This window comes from Lampetra fluviatilis, chromosome 20, assembly GCF_964198595.1.
Source record: "Lampetra fluviatilis chromosome 20, kcLamFluv1.1, whole genome shotgun sequence".
Classification (NCBI taxonomy): domain Eukaryota; kingdom Metazoa; phylum Chordata; class Hyperoartia; order Petromyzontiformes; family Petromyzontidae; genus Lampetra; species Lampetra fluviatilis.
Genome location: NC_136294.1, coordinates 11,874,195 through 11,892,821, shown reverse-complemented (window position 1 = coordinate 11,892,821; position 18,627 = coordinate 11,874,195). Strand labels below are relative to the sequence as shown.

Genomic DNA, 18,627 nt, shown 5'->3' with positions numbered 1-18,627 from the left:
AACAGAGCGTCTGCTGTAATAGCAATACTAATTTACATCCCTTTGTCAATCCACTGCTAGCTGAAGACCTTCGCGTACCATGCCAGTCATGGGGCAGTTATTTCATCATACTTCACGATGTATACTGTAATTACAACGTGTTAGCCGTGGTCAGGAATGATTTAACTCTGGTCGCACTTAACCCGGTTCACAGTGCAATGAAACACTCTGCCACCCCGCCCCCCGCCTTTTCTGTGTGTGTCCACTTGCAAAAAGTATTTGTACGCATGAAGAGATTTGTATGTGTTCCGGGATTTGTTAATGATTTACGTACATTTATATTGGTTCCAATGTTCACAGATATATGCTCGGAAATGTGTGGTCATATATCATGAAAGGTGGCTGGCTGGCACAGATCACAGGACAAACCTGGGCAGCTTGGGTATTGAGATTTGAAATGAGGTTCCTCATCATGTTCAGTGAATTTGGTCACCAGAAATTACATTACGAATTAACGTATAAATCAGTCCTACATAACTTGATCGATGCTATCTTGACTATGAGAGATGCATTTGTATAACGGACAAGTGGAGATGCCTGTTGGTGAATTATCCCTTTTGCTCGTTCGTTAATGCACAATTCTGGCTATTGCCTGATGAAACTGGTTGTAATTACCGGCAAAACATCGTACTCGAATTGTAAATGTTGTGGGTTTATTCTCCAACACACCGGTGTGCTGAACTAGTAACTAATTAAATCTTGACTTAAAGCTTTCATGGCTGCAGGAATTCATATTCTATGGGTTTTTCGGTAAAGCCACGTAGACAGAAAAAAAAATCGACGTTTCGATTGCAACACAAGTGGTCGTCTTCAGGAAAAGGGGGGTTAGCTTCTAAAGACAACTGCTTTTAAAGGTTTGAAATGGGCGTAGCCCAAATGTCAGCAGCCAATGCCAATTAATAACTAATTGGCATGTTTTGTTTACGTGACGAACCTTACTAATTGGCCGTGTCGGGTGGTGGCGGATTTAATATATTTAAGCGATCTAACCCAAACAAAACCCTCTTATGGATCATATTGGTCGCGAAAATAAAAACACTGACACATTCTTACCAGTGTGCGGACGCGCGCGTGGGCGTGCGTTTCTCGCACGCGTGATCCAGGCCCCCGAGCTGTTCGAAGGGCAGAAGTACACGGTGTCGGTGGACTACTGGAGCTTTGGCACCGTCGTGTTTGAGTGCATCACCGGATTCCGCCCCTTCCTGCCCAACATGCAGCCCGTGCAGTGGTGGGACCCGCACTCCGTCGTCACCCGGAACCACGGCGAAATCCTTCCCCCCCCCCCCCTCCAGCTTCTATTGTGTCTGCCGTGCAGCAGCACTGGGGCTTTAATCGGATTAAAAAAAATTCATGAGTTGTATGATGGATTTTTATAACTTTCATTTGAATACATCTGTGGTTGTATACAATAATAAATATTAAAAAGTTCAGCTCATAAGGGGCACAGTGCTCCGCTCACTCTCAAAGAGACCAACACAGAGGCACGAGGCACCACAGACAATAGAGAAGGTAGCCAGACGGTGAGCCGACGCCAACGATTGTGACCATGCTCTGCAGTCCTCTACATATTAAGATGTTTTTAGCCAATAAATGAGTGTTCACATGTGGAAGGCAACACGAGCACCCGGAGAAAACCCATATGTGCAAGGGAACAACACTGCATCTTATACAGACGGAACAGGTGGAGTCCACATTTCTGCTGTACTGCCTACCAGCGAGCCAGGGGTGTGGCTCCTCCTTGAAGCCCATGGGAAGGGAGATTCACAGTATTTGTCCAATCCACCAACCCTCGCTGCCTCCACAGTGCTGGATTACAGGCGTGTGCCACCGCCGCCCGGCTATATATATAGTTGCGTGGTTGTTAGCAGGCTGCACTACCATTTCCCCTGCGTAGTGAGTTTATTTTTTGCACGTGCTTCGTCACTCGGTGCGGTTTGCTTGGCGTTGGCAGCGGGGAGATCCAGACGGACTCTTGTGCATGGCGCTGCCGCGACCCTCCATGCACCGTGCTTTACAGTCGGTGCTCAGTCACACGTCGGTACCAACGATCCGGCAAGGTTTTCTGGGAAGATTTTTTTGTCAGTGGCGATAAAAGCACAGATCCAAAGCGGCTCTTTTTGCCGCGTCATCGCAAGACTGTGAGGAGCCTTGTTGTTATTGTTTGCGTGACTTTGCTTAATATGTGTACGCACGTCTGTTCTCTTGTGCTTAAGGCACAGCATCGTGATACGGAAAGGCCCCCACGACATTGTGGCTGTGGAGGAGATGAACCGAGATATCAAGTTCTCCAGCCACATCCCAGCGCCCCACAACCTTAACTCGTACGTGAATATAGTATCATGCCAGCCCCCCCTTTCCAACCGCAGTTGCTCACGGACACTAAAGCATTCGGGGAAACGGGGGTTTTAAGGATCGAGACAAGAATAATGTGAAAACAAGGGAATATGGTTAGCATTACAGCTTCAAGATCGATAGGTTACCGAGGCTAATACCATCGATGACACATCGCCCCGCCATCACTTTTATCCTCCTGTCGTATTTTGCAACCGTTGCACGGTCGACACCTGACCAATACGGTCTGCTCTTAAACTTAACCAGCTGTGTAGGTGGTCGCCAGCCTCTGGGTGGCACTACAGCCCAACTCGGCCACCTTTCCCTCCTCCGTTCTGTACACGTGTCTTACCCCACTGCAATCTTCTCACGCAGATTACACCTGCGATGCTTTTCTGCCTCGTTGTATTCTGAACAACCCAAGTTGCTGAATATTTCCCATCTCCCTACATCTTCTGCATGTACCTTAACACAAACGCCAGCTTCTATTTGCTGTTGTGTTTCGGTTGGGATTTATACACTTGTGTTCCTCTTAAATTTTCTGTTATATATTGCTAGATACATCAATCACATTACTCTTGGATGATTATAGCAGTCGTTACTTAGGCTACCAGAGGTGTATTTCCACACATTACAACCCTTAGAACAATGTTTGCTTTCTCGGTTTTGGACTTCGACTTTAATGTCTGGAAATGGACATCTATTCATAACCTGATTTAAGTCATCATTCTATGAATGCATTCCTGCTGTACAGGCCAAGTTGAAGGGTTGTGGTCCAGAGTTGATGTTCGAGTCACAGCGACTAATGAAAGGTGACTACGATTAACGAGCCTGCGGTGATCTCTCTCCGCCGCGCGTTGACGTGGTTGTGCTTCGTGCTTGGCCTGGCCCAGTGTGTTGGCGGTGCAGCTGGAGCACTGGCTGCAGCTCATGCTCTTCTGGAACGCTCGGCAGAGGGGCGGCCCTGTGGATGAAGGCACGGGACGGCCCACGTGCTTCCTCATCCTCGACACCATCCTCACGAGCAAGGCACGACACATTGCAACGCGCCCTCGCCTGCCCGGTTTCCTTTTCCCATCGGCCTAGCGGCATCCATCATTGTTATGTGTGTATATATATGTTGAACTTCGTTCGCACCGTACCTAACCAACCGTGGTAATCGGAGGTGCGATCAGCATGGTTAGCTACATAGTTTTTAACTTGAGGATGTAGAGGATGACCTGAGTTCGCCCGTTCTCTTCAGACCTCGGAAGCTAAGCAGGGTTGAACCTGGGTAGTACTTGGATTCGTCACCACCACCATGTACAAACAGGTGATTACAGGCTGCTCGACTGTGTGTGGTGGGCAGTTGAGTGCAACATCCATTGTTGTATTGTACCTCTGTGCTTTCGTGTGTCTATGCTCCCCATCTCCACCAGTCCGCACTTACTAATGTGGTTTGTGTACGGTCAAATAATAAATAACCCCAACAACTCCCACGGGCACGGTGAACATCCCATTGACGAAAGGGCTGTAAACATGTGGAGGATGATGACAGTAAATACAGTCGGTAATGGTATGGTAGATCCACAGTAGATTCCCAGAAGTTAGACGTGTTCGTGTGGGCGTGACCCTTCCCCTTGGGGCTGCAGGGATGCCAGTGTCCAACGTTTGCAGGCTGCACTGCGTGTTCATTGCTGCTTAGCAGCAGGTGCGCAGTATTTGCGACGTTCTCACATTTAGCATCATGGGGGCCCGAGTACCCAAACTGCTTACGCAATTTTAAGACTTGCGTAGGCTGCGAATTTCATTTTTCAGATTCCCCACTTGATTTATGCGTACATTTTCGCAAGAATGCTCGAACGATAGCAGGCAGCTGTGAGTCCACCATTACTCTCTGACACCGTGACCGTGTGGAAGGAGAGATGTCCATGTCTTTCATGTTTGAGCGGATGCTTGTGTGTGTCTGTGCGGTTGTTGATGTTGCTGTGTGTTTGTAGTTGTGTTTGTGTGGTTGTATTTGTGTGTGTGTGTGTATATATTGTGATGTATGATTGTGGTTGTTTGAGTGGTTTATGGTTGTGGTTGAGCGTTTGTTGTGGTGTATGGTTGTGGTTGTTTGTGGTTGTTGCTAACATAATATATCAGGATATAATAAGTGCATAACATTAAAAACATTAAATTCGACTATATCATCATCTTTGATAACCTTTCTAACATGCTAAGCATAACAATAACTATATAATAAACCATTATAACCTTAATATTGCACTCTAATGTATCAACTTTGATAAACTTTCTCACATAGTTAACATTATTTATAATCACATAATAAACTATTGTAACATTACATTGCATTATATTCCATCAACTTTAATAGCCTTTCTAACATGGTTAACATTTATAACCACATAATAAAATGTTATAACATGAACAATATTTAATTCTACGATATCAAGTTTGATGGCTTTTATAACAAGGTTTACATGATTTTTTTAACACCGTACGTAGCCAACCGTGCTAAACGGAGGTGCGGGGGAAGGACAACAAACTAAACCCAAAAAGTGGTTACTCTTGCTGGTTAACATTATTTATAACAACATAAGAAATTACAATATTACCAACATTGCCTTATACTACATCAACTTTGATAACCTTTCTAACACGGTTAACATTATTTATCACGATATAATAAATAACTCAAATATTAACAACATTTGCTGTGCTTACCTGTGCCACGCGCTCCCCTCTATCCTGTGGCCTCGACCGCTGCCACTAAACGCTGCTGGGTTCACTTCACGGAGGTGGACGTCGCCACCCACATCGTAGCAAAACAAAGACAAAGATCCCCCGTATAGCCTTAACATACTCTTGGAGCAAGTGCTGTTTGCGAGCAGCACCTGTGAAGGCCGGTACTGTGACACACGAGGGGGGTGGGTGGCCAGCACCACGCCCGGCCGCCTTTGTCTCCCCAGTGGTGATGTTTACACATTGCACCAGCTACTCACTTGAGGCTTTAGTGGACCTAGGGGAGGCCAAGGACCGGTTTAGATAATCATCACTGGCTTTTGGCCGTGAGCGGGAATTGAACTCTGGTCGCAGGGTTCGTAGCGCAGCGCGCTAACCGCTACACCTCCACTCCCCCTCCACCGCTCATCCAACTTTTTGCACGCGGACTTCACTCTTCTCCCTGAGAAGAGGAGAAATGGAGCTGCCGCTGCTGCTCTTGCTGCTGCAGCACAAGTAGCATCCGTGGAACTTGATGCCAAAATCCCCACAGCAGCCGATTGGCTGGAGAGGCGTGTCTGAGAAAAGGCTGCGAAGTTTTTGTTGTAGCGTGACGCAAATCGCCTCCTGCTTAGATTCACGCAATTTTTCTGCACTCAGGACCCCTGGTTACCAACGACTCTGGGGAAAAAAGAAAAAAAACACCGGGCAAATATAGTTGTTCGATTTGTTCTCACCGTCCAATAATAATAGTAATAAAACACTTCATATCGCGAATCAGACGCAATGTTCGCCCAAGAACTCGGGAGGCACTTTGCATAAACCGCTTCAGGTGAACCGCGCACGCGTAACACGAGCACCACCCTGTGGCGGGGTTGTGAACGAGTCCGCTGGTTATTTCCGTGCAGACGGTGCACATCCTCAACATGGTGACGGGGGAGGTGCTGGCGTACACGGTACGGCCCGATGAGTCCCTGCAGCACCTGCAGGAGCAAGTGATGGCATCCACCACCATCCCCGTGGCCGACCAGGAGCTGCTGTTTGAGACGGGCATCATGCTGGACCCTCGCAAGCCCGTGGACCAGTGCCTGCCCGAGGTACGGATTCCACGCGTGGGCGCTCGCTCACGCGGTCGCTCCGGCGTGTGGGCAAGCAAAGTGTCCTCCGTGCTGAAATGAGTGTTGTGTTGTGTTCATGGCTATTCTCAAACCGCGCATCACCTGGCGGAAATTCCCCATTCTTAAGTTTTCATGACGCAAGCGCTTTTGCAAAAAAGAACGGTGAAAGAGTTTTGTGCTGACTGTAATGTCATCAAAATAGGTGAGGCATTTTGGCTTTTACGGTTCAATTTGCATCGAAAACTAAAACACGTTTGCGTGAAATATTTTAAGTGAGGTACAATTTGCATACAATGCTCGAGTAGAATTCACAACATGTCCGCGCTTTACTCTGACCGAGACAAAATTGTTGGATGAATAATGTTACTGATAATTGAATCCAATGCTATAACATTTGGGAAAAGGTGCACATTAAGAGACAGGAACGATTGGCATTAGTAATTGTTAAAAACAAATAATATCAAATAATAAATCACAAATGAGCGAGTTAATCTAGTCACGCACTCACCACACCCGAGCTCTACATCACATCAGAAATGGCATCACGTGTAGTCTGTGCCACACGCCTGGACAATTCCAACTCTTTGTTGTACGGAGTCGGTGAAGGGCTCGGCAAACGTCTCCAGCGTCGCCAAAACGCCCTCCTCGCCGGAGCCTTTCTCGTGTGCTCTTGGACTTTTGTGAAGTCCCTGGACTGGTTATCGGTGCATAAGAGAGTGCAGTGCAAGGTCTCAGTGCTTTCTTTTATAGCAAAGACGACAGGTCAACCAACCTGCCTGAGCAGTGCCATCGGCCAATATTGTACTGTCACTACGCCCGTCTGCTATGGACCTGCTGCTGCTCTGCGTGAAATCTACTCGGCTTTGGCAAGCAGCCCCGGTGTCTGGAACAGTCTCTGGCAACTGAAGTCTACTCAGCGGTGCTTTCAATAACGGACTAAAAACAATGATTTTCTCTTCAGTTTCTTACGTTCAGTAAAATGTTGTCATTGCCATCCAAGCTTCAGAATATGGTGCTTCATGAATCTTGGATTCGTCGATTGAACCATCTAAATAAAGGAGCATATCAATACACTACACGGGGCAACCGTGCAAACGTAAACAGACAAACCTTACTCATTGCCTGTGTTGGGTGGAGGTGGGTTTTCGACGCACGTACATTTACTTGATATATTCCAAGAAACGTTATCATGAATAACTTACACGCAAACAAATTATAAACATTTACATAAAAAAAATGAACAAAGGAAACACGAGTTGTGCACTACCATTCTTATGTTGTGGTATGCTGTGCGGAGAATCTAAAATCCAATGCGGTATATGTCTACTTTTGTTAGTGTGTGTGTGTACACAATTGGCGGTGGATGTCTGTGCACATGGCCTGGCACAAGCGTCGTGGTGACGTCACCGCCACTTAGTGGCGAATGGCGGTTGTTGTTGTTTATTTGTGTGTGTGTGTTTGGGTCTTGCTGTGTGCGAACCAGTGGGAGCTTCTTTATGCACCTACAAGTATTTGCTTGTGAATAAAAGTAGTCATCATCACTGGCCATAGGCAATCCACTGCTGGATGAAGGCCTCCCCAAGCCACCACCACCTCTTACTGTCTTGCGGTGCAGTAATCCACCTCAGGCCTGCACACGAACCGAAATTGAATCGCTCCGTCTCATCGATGGGTGTCCTCTCCTGAATACGTCCCATGCCTTGGCTGCCACTCCGTCAATATTCTTGACCGTCGTCCATCATCACCCCGAATCTCACGACTCGAACTTCCCAAAAGTGTTACCCGTCGGGAGTGTGTGGCGCAGTGTCTTATGTATTTGAGTTTCACCTTGTGCACGTCAGAATCAGGATCAGAGTCTTTATTTAGCCTGGAGAAATCCGATGGGCTATGAAGATATTTTTCAGAGATGTCTAGTAGGGGGGGCGGGTCAGAAAGTTACAACAACAAAAATGTCATTCCTACAAAGTCAAATCGCTGTCAACGCACGCGGCAGGCGAAACAAATTATTACGGTAATGCCGCCACTTCCTTTTTCTGAACAGCAGAGGGTGGAAGTCTGCTTGCCACCCGGCCCAGCAGGCAAACAACGGCACGTTATCCCGTTAAACATCATTTGTCTTCGTGGCTTCGTGGCGGATTATCAGAGATAACATCCATTGTGCTGAATTGTGAAAATGTTTATAGATCGCACAGTATCCCGCGGGGAAGAGTGATGACGATGACAATGAGGACTGTTTAACACGTGGGCTTTCGTGGCCAATATTATCCATAATAGAGGTTTTTTGGGTTAGATTGCGTAAATATAAATGTGCCGTTAAACCCGCCAGCTCGTAAATAGAACGTGCCAATTCGTAAATAGTTCAGCACACCGGTGTGTTGGAGAGTTTATTCTATGGGCAATGATGACTGTAATACATCCAACATGTGCAGGGTTGCTGGAACATGTCGCTGGTCTACCTGTTCGACAAGAGCAGGGAGGAATACGGAGTTCAGTTGAGGGTTCCCAAAATACCTGACCTCGTTAGCTACATCGGTAAGTACCAGCATCGTCGTCTACTTCGTCGGCCATGTTTATATCTGCATAAGGCACCGTGAGTAAAAAGGGCTACCATCATGCCTGATTGAGTGGGTGGCACGTCGCTTGGCGTACTCGGCTCTCGATTAGAAGTTCTGCGTTGCAATCTGCGAGGGGGAAAAAAAGCTCCTGAGCTGCATTTACCCTCCCATTTGAAGCCAATACTTCTCAGAAATGTCCGTTGTGAATAATTGGACATACTTCGTCTTCCGTTGATTGAATCTCGGCGATCAATTAACACCTTGGCTTCAGTCTACATTTGTGTGTTTCTATATTTGCCAAATCAATTTTATCCTTATTGGCAACATTTCTACATTTGCAGGGTAATGATTTTATTTTCTCTCCAGAAAATTAGCAATTAGAATCGAGACATTTGGAGCCAGGTTACAGGTTGCATATCTTCTCATTTTGTTTTACTCATGCTTTTAAAAATACCTCTTTTGCTTTATTTAATTTACTTGCTTTGGTGTCTTGCAGCTGTGATGCACACCATTTATATTTGGATAAGCAGGGGTTGATAAATACTGGCTTTTACGTCTGTAATAAAACCTCCGAATTATTTTACATTGGTTGAAGAAGTTAATTAAACAACACTGCTGCCTTATGTCGACCCTTTTGCTTGATAGATTGTAAAAACAAAGTACCGAGCAGATGTTATCAGCTGTGCTTGAGTGTCTGGTGAACCCATGAGGTCTGTGATGAACCACAAAACCTTGCTGATCGTGTCAAAAAGCATAAACCATCACGCGAACTCTGGTCATCCTCGCAGAGGTAATTGGCTAACCATCGAACAAAGACGGTCACTGCATCGCGCGCTTTCAGATGCGCTTCTGCGGCCGTCTGGAATGCTCTTCCTTCTGATATTAGGAAGCCACTGGAGCTTTGCACTTTTAATTCTAGATTGAAAGCTCATTTCTTTAGAACTGCTTTTTCTGTTTTAGTTTGTTCTTCGCCGCAACTTCAATTATCATGCTAGGCTACGTAGGGTGTGAAATAAGTTCAACATGCATACATAAACACAACTCGTGTGAAATACACAAGCCCTGTGAATGTCAGTTAAGAACACAAATGTGAATGTATAGAGGCATCAGAACATTTAACTACATTTGTATTGTATCACTTGTGCATCTGGGGGTACATTTCCCATTTGCACGCTGCCATTCTTTTGGTTACCAAGATACATTTGACAAAAACTGGCATTTTGAATGTGGCTGGGTGGCTCATGGGTAGGGGGCACTAAACCGGCACCACAGAAGTCATGGGGATTAATGTGGGTTTCAGTGGCCCCATGATTAAACTGGCCAACTGTCTTAGTGAGTTGATGGTCTTTGCCTGCTCACTGATGACAGGACAAAAATTTATTGAATGCGAATTTTGCACTTTACCCTTTCCCGTTCCGAGATGCCTGACAGTCGCAGGGTGGGGGTGTCCCATTCACCGCTGAATCTCGGAACGTGCAAGCGGTTAACGTTAATTTTATTTAAAGAGGTGGCCATTTTAAAGGGGCCGTAAGGAATCGACCACAAGAAGTATTAGTTTAATTATTTTATTAATGAATCGGCTTTATCCCAGCTCTATAGGCATCGACCAAAGACGGTCACTGCATCGCACGCCTTCAGATGCACTTCTGCGGCCATCTGGAACAGTCTTCCTTCCGATGATATTTGGAGGCCAAATTAAATTATCTCAATTGAAAACACTCGGCGTGTGCATTCGCTTGCAAGCACCTCCCTCATCGACAGGTTTGTAGCGTCTGAGTGCGTGTCTATATCTGGCACTCCCTCTCCGCCAGTGTCCGAGTCGAAGACGCTGCTGTCGTACATGCAGCAGCGCAGGGCATTTGGCCAGGCCTACCACTACGTGCGCAGCATGAAGGAGCACCTGGGCCGCCTGCAGCAGGGACAGAGGGCCGCCATGTACGTAAACTATCCGCTGCCCCAACTCGACACGCAAAGCATTACGCCCCTAGTTTAGTCTCGAAAGACTGAGAGCAAGTTCTCTTGGCGAATGTTTGCACACCACACCAGATACGCATTTATGGCTGAGTCGACCTCGGGGAGGGACGGGACCGGTAAAAAATTTCACCACTGTTACAGGCCATGCACGGGAATTGAACTCGGGTTGCCAGGTTAACCACTGTGCAACCGCTCCCTGCATGGGATTTGAACGCGGTTCACCGGGTTAACCACTGTAACCGTTCCCCGCACCATTTTACTTGCACGTAATTTGAGATTTTGTTTTGAATGAATTGTGGATGTGATTTAAGACTTGTAAAATATTGATGGTGAGACTTGAAGACAATATTCCTAATCTTCTACGTTGTGACACTTCCTAAGGTTTCTGTTCAGGGCGGCAGGGCGGTGGCGCAGTTGTTAACACTTGCAGTTCATTAGCAAGAAGTGCCTGGGTTCAACTCCCTCCTCGGGCACCTTTCTGTGCGGAGTTTGTGTGTCCCCCCCCTCTGTTCTACATGGGTTTCTCCGGATTCTCTGGTTTCCTCCCCATTGCCAAATTGAACTGGTATTGGCCGGACATCCCATTGCTGAATAATTACCTGCAAATTAACGCAATCGGGATTACACACAGCAATAACATCACCCTCGACTGCAAAAACCTGGTAGGACCCTCCTTAAAAGTGTCTTGAGACTCATTGAGTCTTTCCTGGGTAAACGTGCAGAAAAATAATAATGAAAGTTCGCTTTGGTAATTTCCATTTAAAATGATGTTTCAATTGCAGTTAAACTATATGAGCCCATTCGTGAACGTTAACGACGAGGCCAAGCAGGTGCTTGATTGCTCTTACTGTGTGCATCTCATGGGAATTCACAGCGCAGAACATTGCTTTAAAATAACAAATAATTATTTTTTAATTTGATCTTGAAATTACACACTGTTGAAACCACCGTTATGGCTAATGGACTTTAATTGTTGTCTGCAAGGGAATACACTGAAGCTGATGAGATAATTCACTAAGATTGCTTTATTTTCCCAAAGTATACCATTATAAATTTCGATTTAAAGCTTTCGTGACTGCAGGGATTCATCTTCTTGGTTCTTTCGGTAAAGTCACGTATTTTATTATGTTTTATTTTTATTATTTTATTATTTCCCTTCTACGTGACTTTACCGAAAGAACCAAGAAGATATACCATTATACTGCGACGGCTGCCATGCATGCATGCACATACAAATGTACTTGTTATTTCACTTTGATTAGTTTACCGACAATGTCCTGTATAATAACTATATTGCCCTAAAAATGCTGAAATCTCACTGGGCCATTGCTGACATGCCACGCTTGAGCCTGTGACAGGCCGCAATGGAGAGTTTCACAGCAATCACTGGGTGGGATTCGCTCCTTATTCGAAAACCATTAAAATATTTTAAATAAATGGCCTTAAATATGTAAATAAACTATTAAATACATGGACATTATTTCATCGCTTTATCTCATAACTTTCTTGCATCACTTTATCGCTCATCACTTTACCTCATAACTTTACCTCTCATCACTTTATCTCTCATCACTTTATCTCATCACTTTCTTTCTCTCGATGCAGTCGTGCAGAGTTCCAGATGCAATTCGTGGAGTTTCCACCCTCCTCGAGTTGTTTCCTACCTCAATTCAATGTCCAGTTTGTGCTTTTCCAATTGTGCGGCGATTTGAGACGCCTGGCTACTTTAAACAGCACCTTGGTAAATATATGTTGTTGTTGTTACGTGAATTGAGTTTCAATTAACATGATTATCCACTCCTTCATTTTGACCTACATGCATACCTTATACACGCACACACTACACCCCCACGCACACAAACACACGATACACCCCACACACAACACACTAAACCTCCATGCATGACCACACGCACACGCTACACTCCCACGCGCACACATGTGTCGTACACACTATACACCCCCACACACGCCGTTGCACACACACACACACACCTGCACATACACACGCTCACCACACGCACGCGCTCTCCCCAACATGCAGGCTCAGCCTCCTGCGCTACAACAGCAGCTTGACGAAACTGCGCAGCTTCACGGCCGCCCTGGCTCAGCAGCTCAAGGCCAAGCTCGAGTTCTTCCTCAGCAGCCTTCAACTCGACCTGGAGAAATACGAGGAGCAGATGAACTCCGGCATCTGTGAGGGCATGCCGAGTGGGCTCGAAGGCATGGATGGGCAGCCCCTGTGTAGCCCCTTCCTCCTCGAAAGGAAAATGCAACCCAAACAAAAATTAAAAATGTTGTGGCTTTACTGTCCAACACACCGGGTGTGCTGAACTAGTAACGAATTGGCATGTTTTGTTTATGTGACAAGCCTTACCAATTGGCTGTGTCGGCTGGTGGCGGGTTTAACAACACGCTTATATTTACGCGATCTAACCCTAAAAAACAACCTCTGATGAATGATATTGGTCGCAAAAGCCTGCGTGATACACTAAACAAAACGATTGGGTGCGAATCCTGTTCCAGTATCGAGTCGAAATCCGCTTCTGCCAATAGAAAACACGCACGTTCACCACTTGAATTCCGGCTACGGGTTGATGTGCCACCTCGACAGGTTTCATATTCCCAAGTGCACGCTGGTCTATTTAAATAACGTTGAGCGGCTCCTACCGTGCCCTGCATATTGTGACATAGCCGGGGTAACCGAGGGGCTGTCACCCCCTTGTGAATGTATTTTGAGGGGTCTCCAGCGTGGTGATGTTGTCACTCGAGGGCGCTATGGCAATACACCTGAGCGTTTCATGGCTGAGATTCGCATTTTTTGCCACGCACAGCCTAGGAACAGGGTTGCATCTTCCTGTAGTGACCACAGAGATGGGTTTTTTTGCATTCGATTTACACCTGGCAACGAGTAACCCTTCGTTTTAATGTGGTAGTAGATGCATTACTAAAAAGTGGCGCAGATAAAAGAAAACCACATTTGAGCGAGGTATTACCGTTCTGAATCACACTTGCGCTATAAAATCAGCCTGCAGGCATCCCATGGCGGGACAAAGAACTGTGATGAGGGTACGTCGCCGAATACTGTATCACTATACCGCTCGGATAAAAAAAAGCAGTTTGTCAAGTGCTCAGAAACCGCGTAATAACGGTGCGCATTCCGCATTATAACGGGCGCGCGTTTTCCACGTAATAACGGCGTGTTCTACGTAGTGCGAAAAGTGCTACCGAATAGAAGAACAGTGTTATAGTGAAAGTGCGTTGTATGAAAGCGCGTTAATACAAGGTCTTACCTCAAATTGTGCCATTGAGTAAACGTTGCTTGGAGCCTCTGGTGTTCCTGAGAGGCTGGTGGTTGTTACCATTTGGCACCATCCATCAGTCTCGATCGTTTGGCGAGATATGTTTAAGATTCGGGAGAGAGCTCGTGGAGATTAATATCCCTTGCGAGGCAGACCTGAGTGAAAATGCAATGGAAAACTTTTAAATTACATAATGCACCAGAAAAAGAAAAGGCCATTCGCTTTTTCTTTTGAACAGCGCAGATATTGCTAAACAGGGGCTGTAAGCCAGGGTTGTCCAGCGTAAAGCTGTCGGGGTGATTGGGGCTCTCGCACGCCTTCACTCCATATGCTCGCTCACCGGCAGTCAGTCGCTTCCTTATCTCGCTAACTGCAGTGGCGACCATGATGGCGAGATGTGAAGTACCTCGTCTGGAATGCAGGAGTTCGTGGCTTCGATCCCGACCCTGACAACGTCTGTGTATTTGGAGTTTGCGTGTCTCTCTATCTCCCTGTTGCGGGCATTTTTTTAAAGGTTCCTCTGGTTTTTCCCTCCATATTTAGAAACATGGCCGCTGTAAATGTACACGCGATAAGCCACTTCGTTGAGCTATCATTTGTGGCTGGTGGCTTCTGAAAAAGAGCTATATAGCTTGGTGTGCCTGACTTGGTAGAATTCAAATAGTTGAGTTCATCACTTCTATTGCTACGACCGTGTTACTGTTCACTTGAACTTTATTCTTTGATTCCTCGTCCACCCATGTTGAGGACTCGGTCTACCAGACTGGTTTTCATATCACCCACACCTTAAACCACCACACTGCAGGTCACAACACTTCTCTTCTTCCCTCGCACTGCTCCACTTTGTAATTCCCTCCCGTCGTCTCCTTCCCCAAGCTCTTACGTCAATGCAAGAAATGTGTTAACTCGATATATATTACAAATGTGACAGTGCTGTTTTGTTGCTTGCCGATTTGGGGCCTGTGTTTAGCAGCTGTGTTTTAAAACAAACAAACCAAAACTGCAGCCAATCGGCCGCATTCTGCCCACGACTGCGTTTAATTCGGCCAATGGTTTCACTGAAACAGGCCGCTAAAATGTGGCCAGCACAGCTCTAAAAGTGTAATGAAATGAGAGAATCAATGCACAGCCTCATTCGTCAATCTGGCTTTCAACGCAGCTCTCAGCTCTGTAAGACTTTAACTCAAAGCAGCAGCAGCAGCAGCAGCCGGAAGTACTTATTCAAGAGATACTTCTTCCCAAGGTCATGATCAACGCTACATCCACAGAATGCAAAACTAGGGAGATGGTGAGGAGTAAATGTTACTTGCTAGTCGTGTACTTATGAAAAAACAAGAATAGGTTTGACCCTTTCTGGCAATAAAACAGGTGTAAAGATTTTCAAACACCAAATAGAAACCTTTTGCAAGGAATCCAGTTTGCGTTAACCACACGAACTTATTCATACTTTGATACTGGCAAAAATAATCCCATTTAGTACTGTATTTGCCATGGGTGATGAACGAAAGTCATTTACAGCGCCACTCGGCCATTTGATTTCAATTGTAAAATTGATTCTGTTGTGAAGTTCTTAATTTGTCCGTGTCTCTGCTGGCGTGCGCTCTGCACAGCCTCAAAGAAGATGCACAGCGCGTGGCTGGAAATGAAGGAGAAGGCCAAGGCGCTGGTGCAGGTGGGTGGCGTCCTCCGTCCGCGTGAGCATTGCCCCTGTTACGCGTCGCGGAGAAATCTTGAAAGCGAACACCAGAACGAGGGATTGTCTCCCATTTCAAACAAGCAATGAAATGCCAGTGTCTTCCGAGAACAACGTCTAACACGGAATTATAATTTAGCGTTTTGGAGACTACAAGTATCAAAATAGATAAACGTAAAATATGCCTCCTTCCCACATCTGTTTCTCTGTATGAAAACTTTTTTTATTTACACATCCCATCGCTCACACGGACTTCTAGGAGTGATTTATTTCAAGGACGGTTTCTGATATTTGGTGTCTCAGCAGCAGAATGGGGCTTACTTGAAGCAATGCTGGTGAACTGCCAGATGTCTAGAGGGAAGGAGACCCCCCCCATTGTTAGATATCATTTCTAGTTATATGCAATACTAATGCAAGACAACCATTATTGTTTTACGTATTCTATATATTCTTGGGTCTTTCGGTAATGTCACGTAGATAGGTTCAAAGAATATAACAATGACGTTTCGATCGCAACACAAGCTTGTGTTGCGATCGCAACGTTTTTTATTTTGAAACGTCGTAGTTTTTTGTTATTTCTTTGAACCTATCTATGTGACTTTACCGAAAGACCCAAGAATATGAATTCCTGCAGTCACGAAAGCTTTAAGTACGTATTATATAGTTTGCATCAAACTTATAATTGTAGGTGGAGGTACAGATATGGGTAGGGGGGCGCGTACCTTTCGTTTAGAGAGACCCACAGAGGGGATGATAGGTCGAGATCACCCGCAAGAGGGGATAACAGGTTGACTTTGCCCGTAACTGGAATTTTAAATCTCATCCTTAAGAAGCAAGCGCCGTCAACTCGGCGCCACCCAATTTGGATGAAATTCGCTTGAATGCGATGCGTCTGGATGGGCTCACGGGGTCAGGTGTTGCCGTGTCGGGACGCAGCGAAAGAGCCCGCTATGCGTTTTCTGGGCGTGCCAGGATTTAGAGCCATATCTGCCTAATTGTGCTGCAGCTGACAGCTTGCGACTCGCCACACAATTGTGACTTTTATCAGCCAAACGTAAGTTATGTTGGGCTGGTGGGTTGTGTTAAAAAAATTCTGTTTTTTATCTGCTGAGATAGATGTGTCGGAGATATATTTTCTGTTTATCTATAAAATGTTGCCCGAGTCGTAATAATCTATAACCACAAGCAGTGTTCCCCAGATCAGCACAGGGAAGGAATTATGCCCAAAATCAACAGAAGTAGAGGTGAATACAATTTTTTGTATTTACTTTTTGAAGATCAGGACTTTGAACAAAAAAGTGCCCAAATGCATTGGCTGCAGGTGGCCTTTTAGATAATATCACCCCGTTCATCAACAGAAGCCCTTTGAAGATTGATAAACATGGCACCAGCTGGCTATCCTTTAGGAATTACGGAAGCATTATAACGGCCCAGTGTTTAGTTAAGGGACCTTTTGCCCTGACAGGCATCAGATAGGGACATTCGGGTAATTTTGTAACTCGGAGGTAATTATGAAAATGTGTGCCCACAGTTCCGGCACAAATTAGCTTGATGCTCCAATGCTGTGAGATAATTTTCAGCCTCAGATAAACAGATGGTGGGAGCGCTTAAGCGGAAAATCCCGGGTTCGGAGCGCAGAGTGGCCACCTGTAGAGTCCCTATCCGCCTTATGTTTCGTACCCATGCAACTGCATGCTCCAGAAAATGGAGCTGTAGCAAACACTAGTTAAGTACGGTTTGGATTTTTATAGCATCTAATTGAAACCCTATCTATAGCTTCCCCGTAGGTCAATAATGCTGTTGTACCATCCCATGAATGTTTTACAAACATATTTTCAATAAACATTTATGGTGACGGTGTAACTGGAAATAGGTGGTGGTGAAAAGCTAATGTGAGCTGAAAATGGTGCATGCAACAACTGAAATCCCATAAGTGGGGAGTGATAAAAATATAAAATGCTCAAACAGTTTATCTATAGACCATTTAGACGCGAACACCACATCAGCGCTTCACTACCATTTTCGATCTTTGCACATCGTGGAGAAAGTGCGAGTACATTTGAGCGAAAGGTGTCTTTACTGTGGTTGGACAGTGCAATGCATTATCACGATTATCCATCGCGCGTGGGCAATTACCAATCTTTGTTGTCATCTTTTTTTTTTAAACGTAAAAATTAAATCGCTTCCCCTTGCGCTGCGTAAACCAATCCCTTCCTTGCGTCACCGCCCGCGCGCTCGCTCACTCGTCATGGTGCGGATGCATTCGGTCGGTCTGATTCCGTCCATTATCGCTCGTTAACATATCGGATGCAAAACTGTTTGTTGGCGTGTGCTGCCAAGGCCAAACTGGGCCATTGCTTTTAGCTTGATTTGGTAATCTCGTTGGTGTCTGTACGGCTTCATATCGCATATGGTTTCACTCCGTTTCTATCTCCGTCATATTTTCCTTGTATCGTTAGGGTTAGCATCCAGTTGCTATCCCGCACCTCCACTTGGCATTGTTGGCTTCGTACGATGCGAAATAAGTTCAACATGCATACGCACATACATATCCGGGTTGTTCATTTGTTATCGATGTATTGACGATCCTTTTTGGAATCGAAATTTTATTTTAAAATTCATGGAACCGATGATCTGATCCAATTCACTTTTCATAACGATTGAAGCGATTGGAGTGCACGGACGTTCAAGCTGCACGGCATAAGCAATCAATCCTTCAACTTCAAATCACCTCTTAAGTAAACTACATAGTGCTTTTTGGAGAGACACTTGAAAATGTGCGACTTCCACTTCCAACAGAGTAATTTGAGTCAAAAGTGACTACGGATGTAAATCTTTGTCAGCAATGCAAGTGTAGATAACACTTAAATAAAAACTGAACTGCTGTGGTGGCTGGGCGTCTGATGAGT

At 45.5% G+C, this 18,627-nt stretch overlaps 1 protein-coding gene across 3 annotated transcripts in view; it reads left to right on the top strand.

Annotated features, from left to right (window-relative positions):
• Positions 1–18,627, top strand: part of IKBKB (inhibitor of nuclear factor kappa B kinase subunit beta) — a 94,798-nt gene that overhangs the window by 32,099 nt on the left and 44,072 nt on the right. For 2 of the 3 annotated variants that reach the window (XM_078865623.1, XM_078865622.1), the window contains exons 8-15: positions 1,143–1,267; positions 2,253–2,360; positions 3,264–3,399; positions 5,985–6,173; positions 8,624–8,726; positions 10,561–10,684; positions 12,768–12,946; positions 15,636–15,697. In XM_078865623.1, coding sequence (XP_078721749.1) covers positions 1,143–1,267; positions 2,253–2,360; positions 3,264–3,399; positions 5,985–6,173; positions 8,624–8,726; positions 10,561–10,684; positions 12,768–12,946; positions 15,636–15,697 — 1,026 coding nt within the window. The remainder of the gene's footprint in view (positions 1–1,142; positions 1,268–2,252; positions 2,361–3,263; positions 3,400–5,984; positions 6,174–8,623; positions 8,727–10,560; positions 10,685–12,767; positions 12,947–15,635; positions 15,698–18,627) is intronic. The other variant, XM_078865624.1, reaches the window with a different exon arrangement.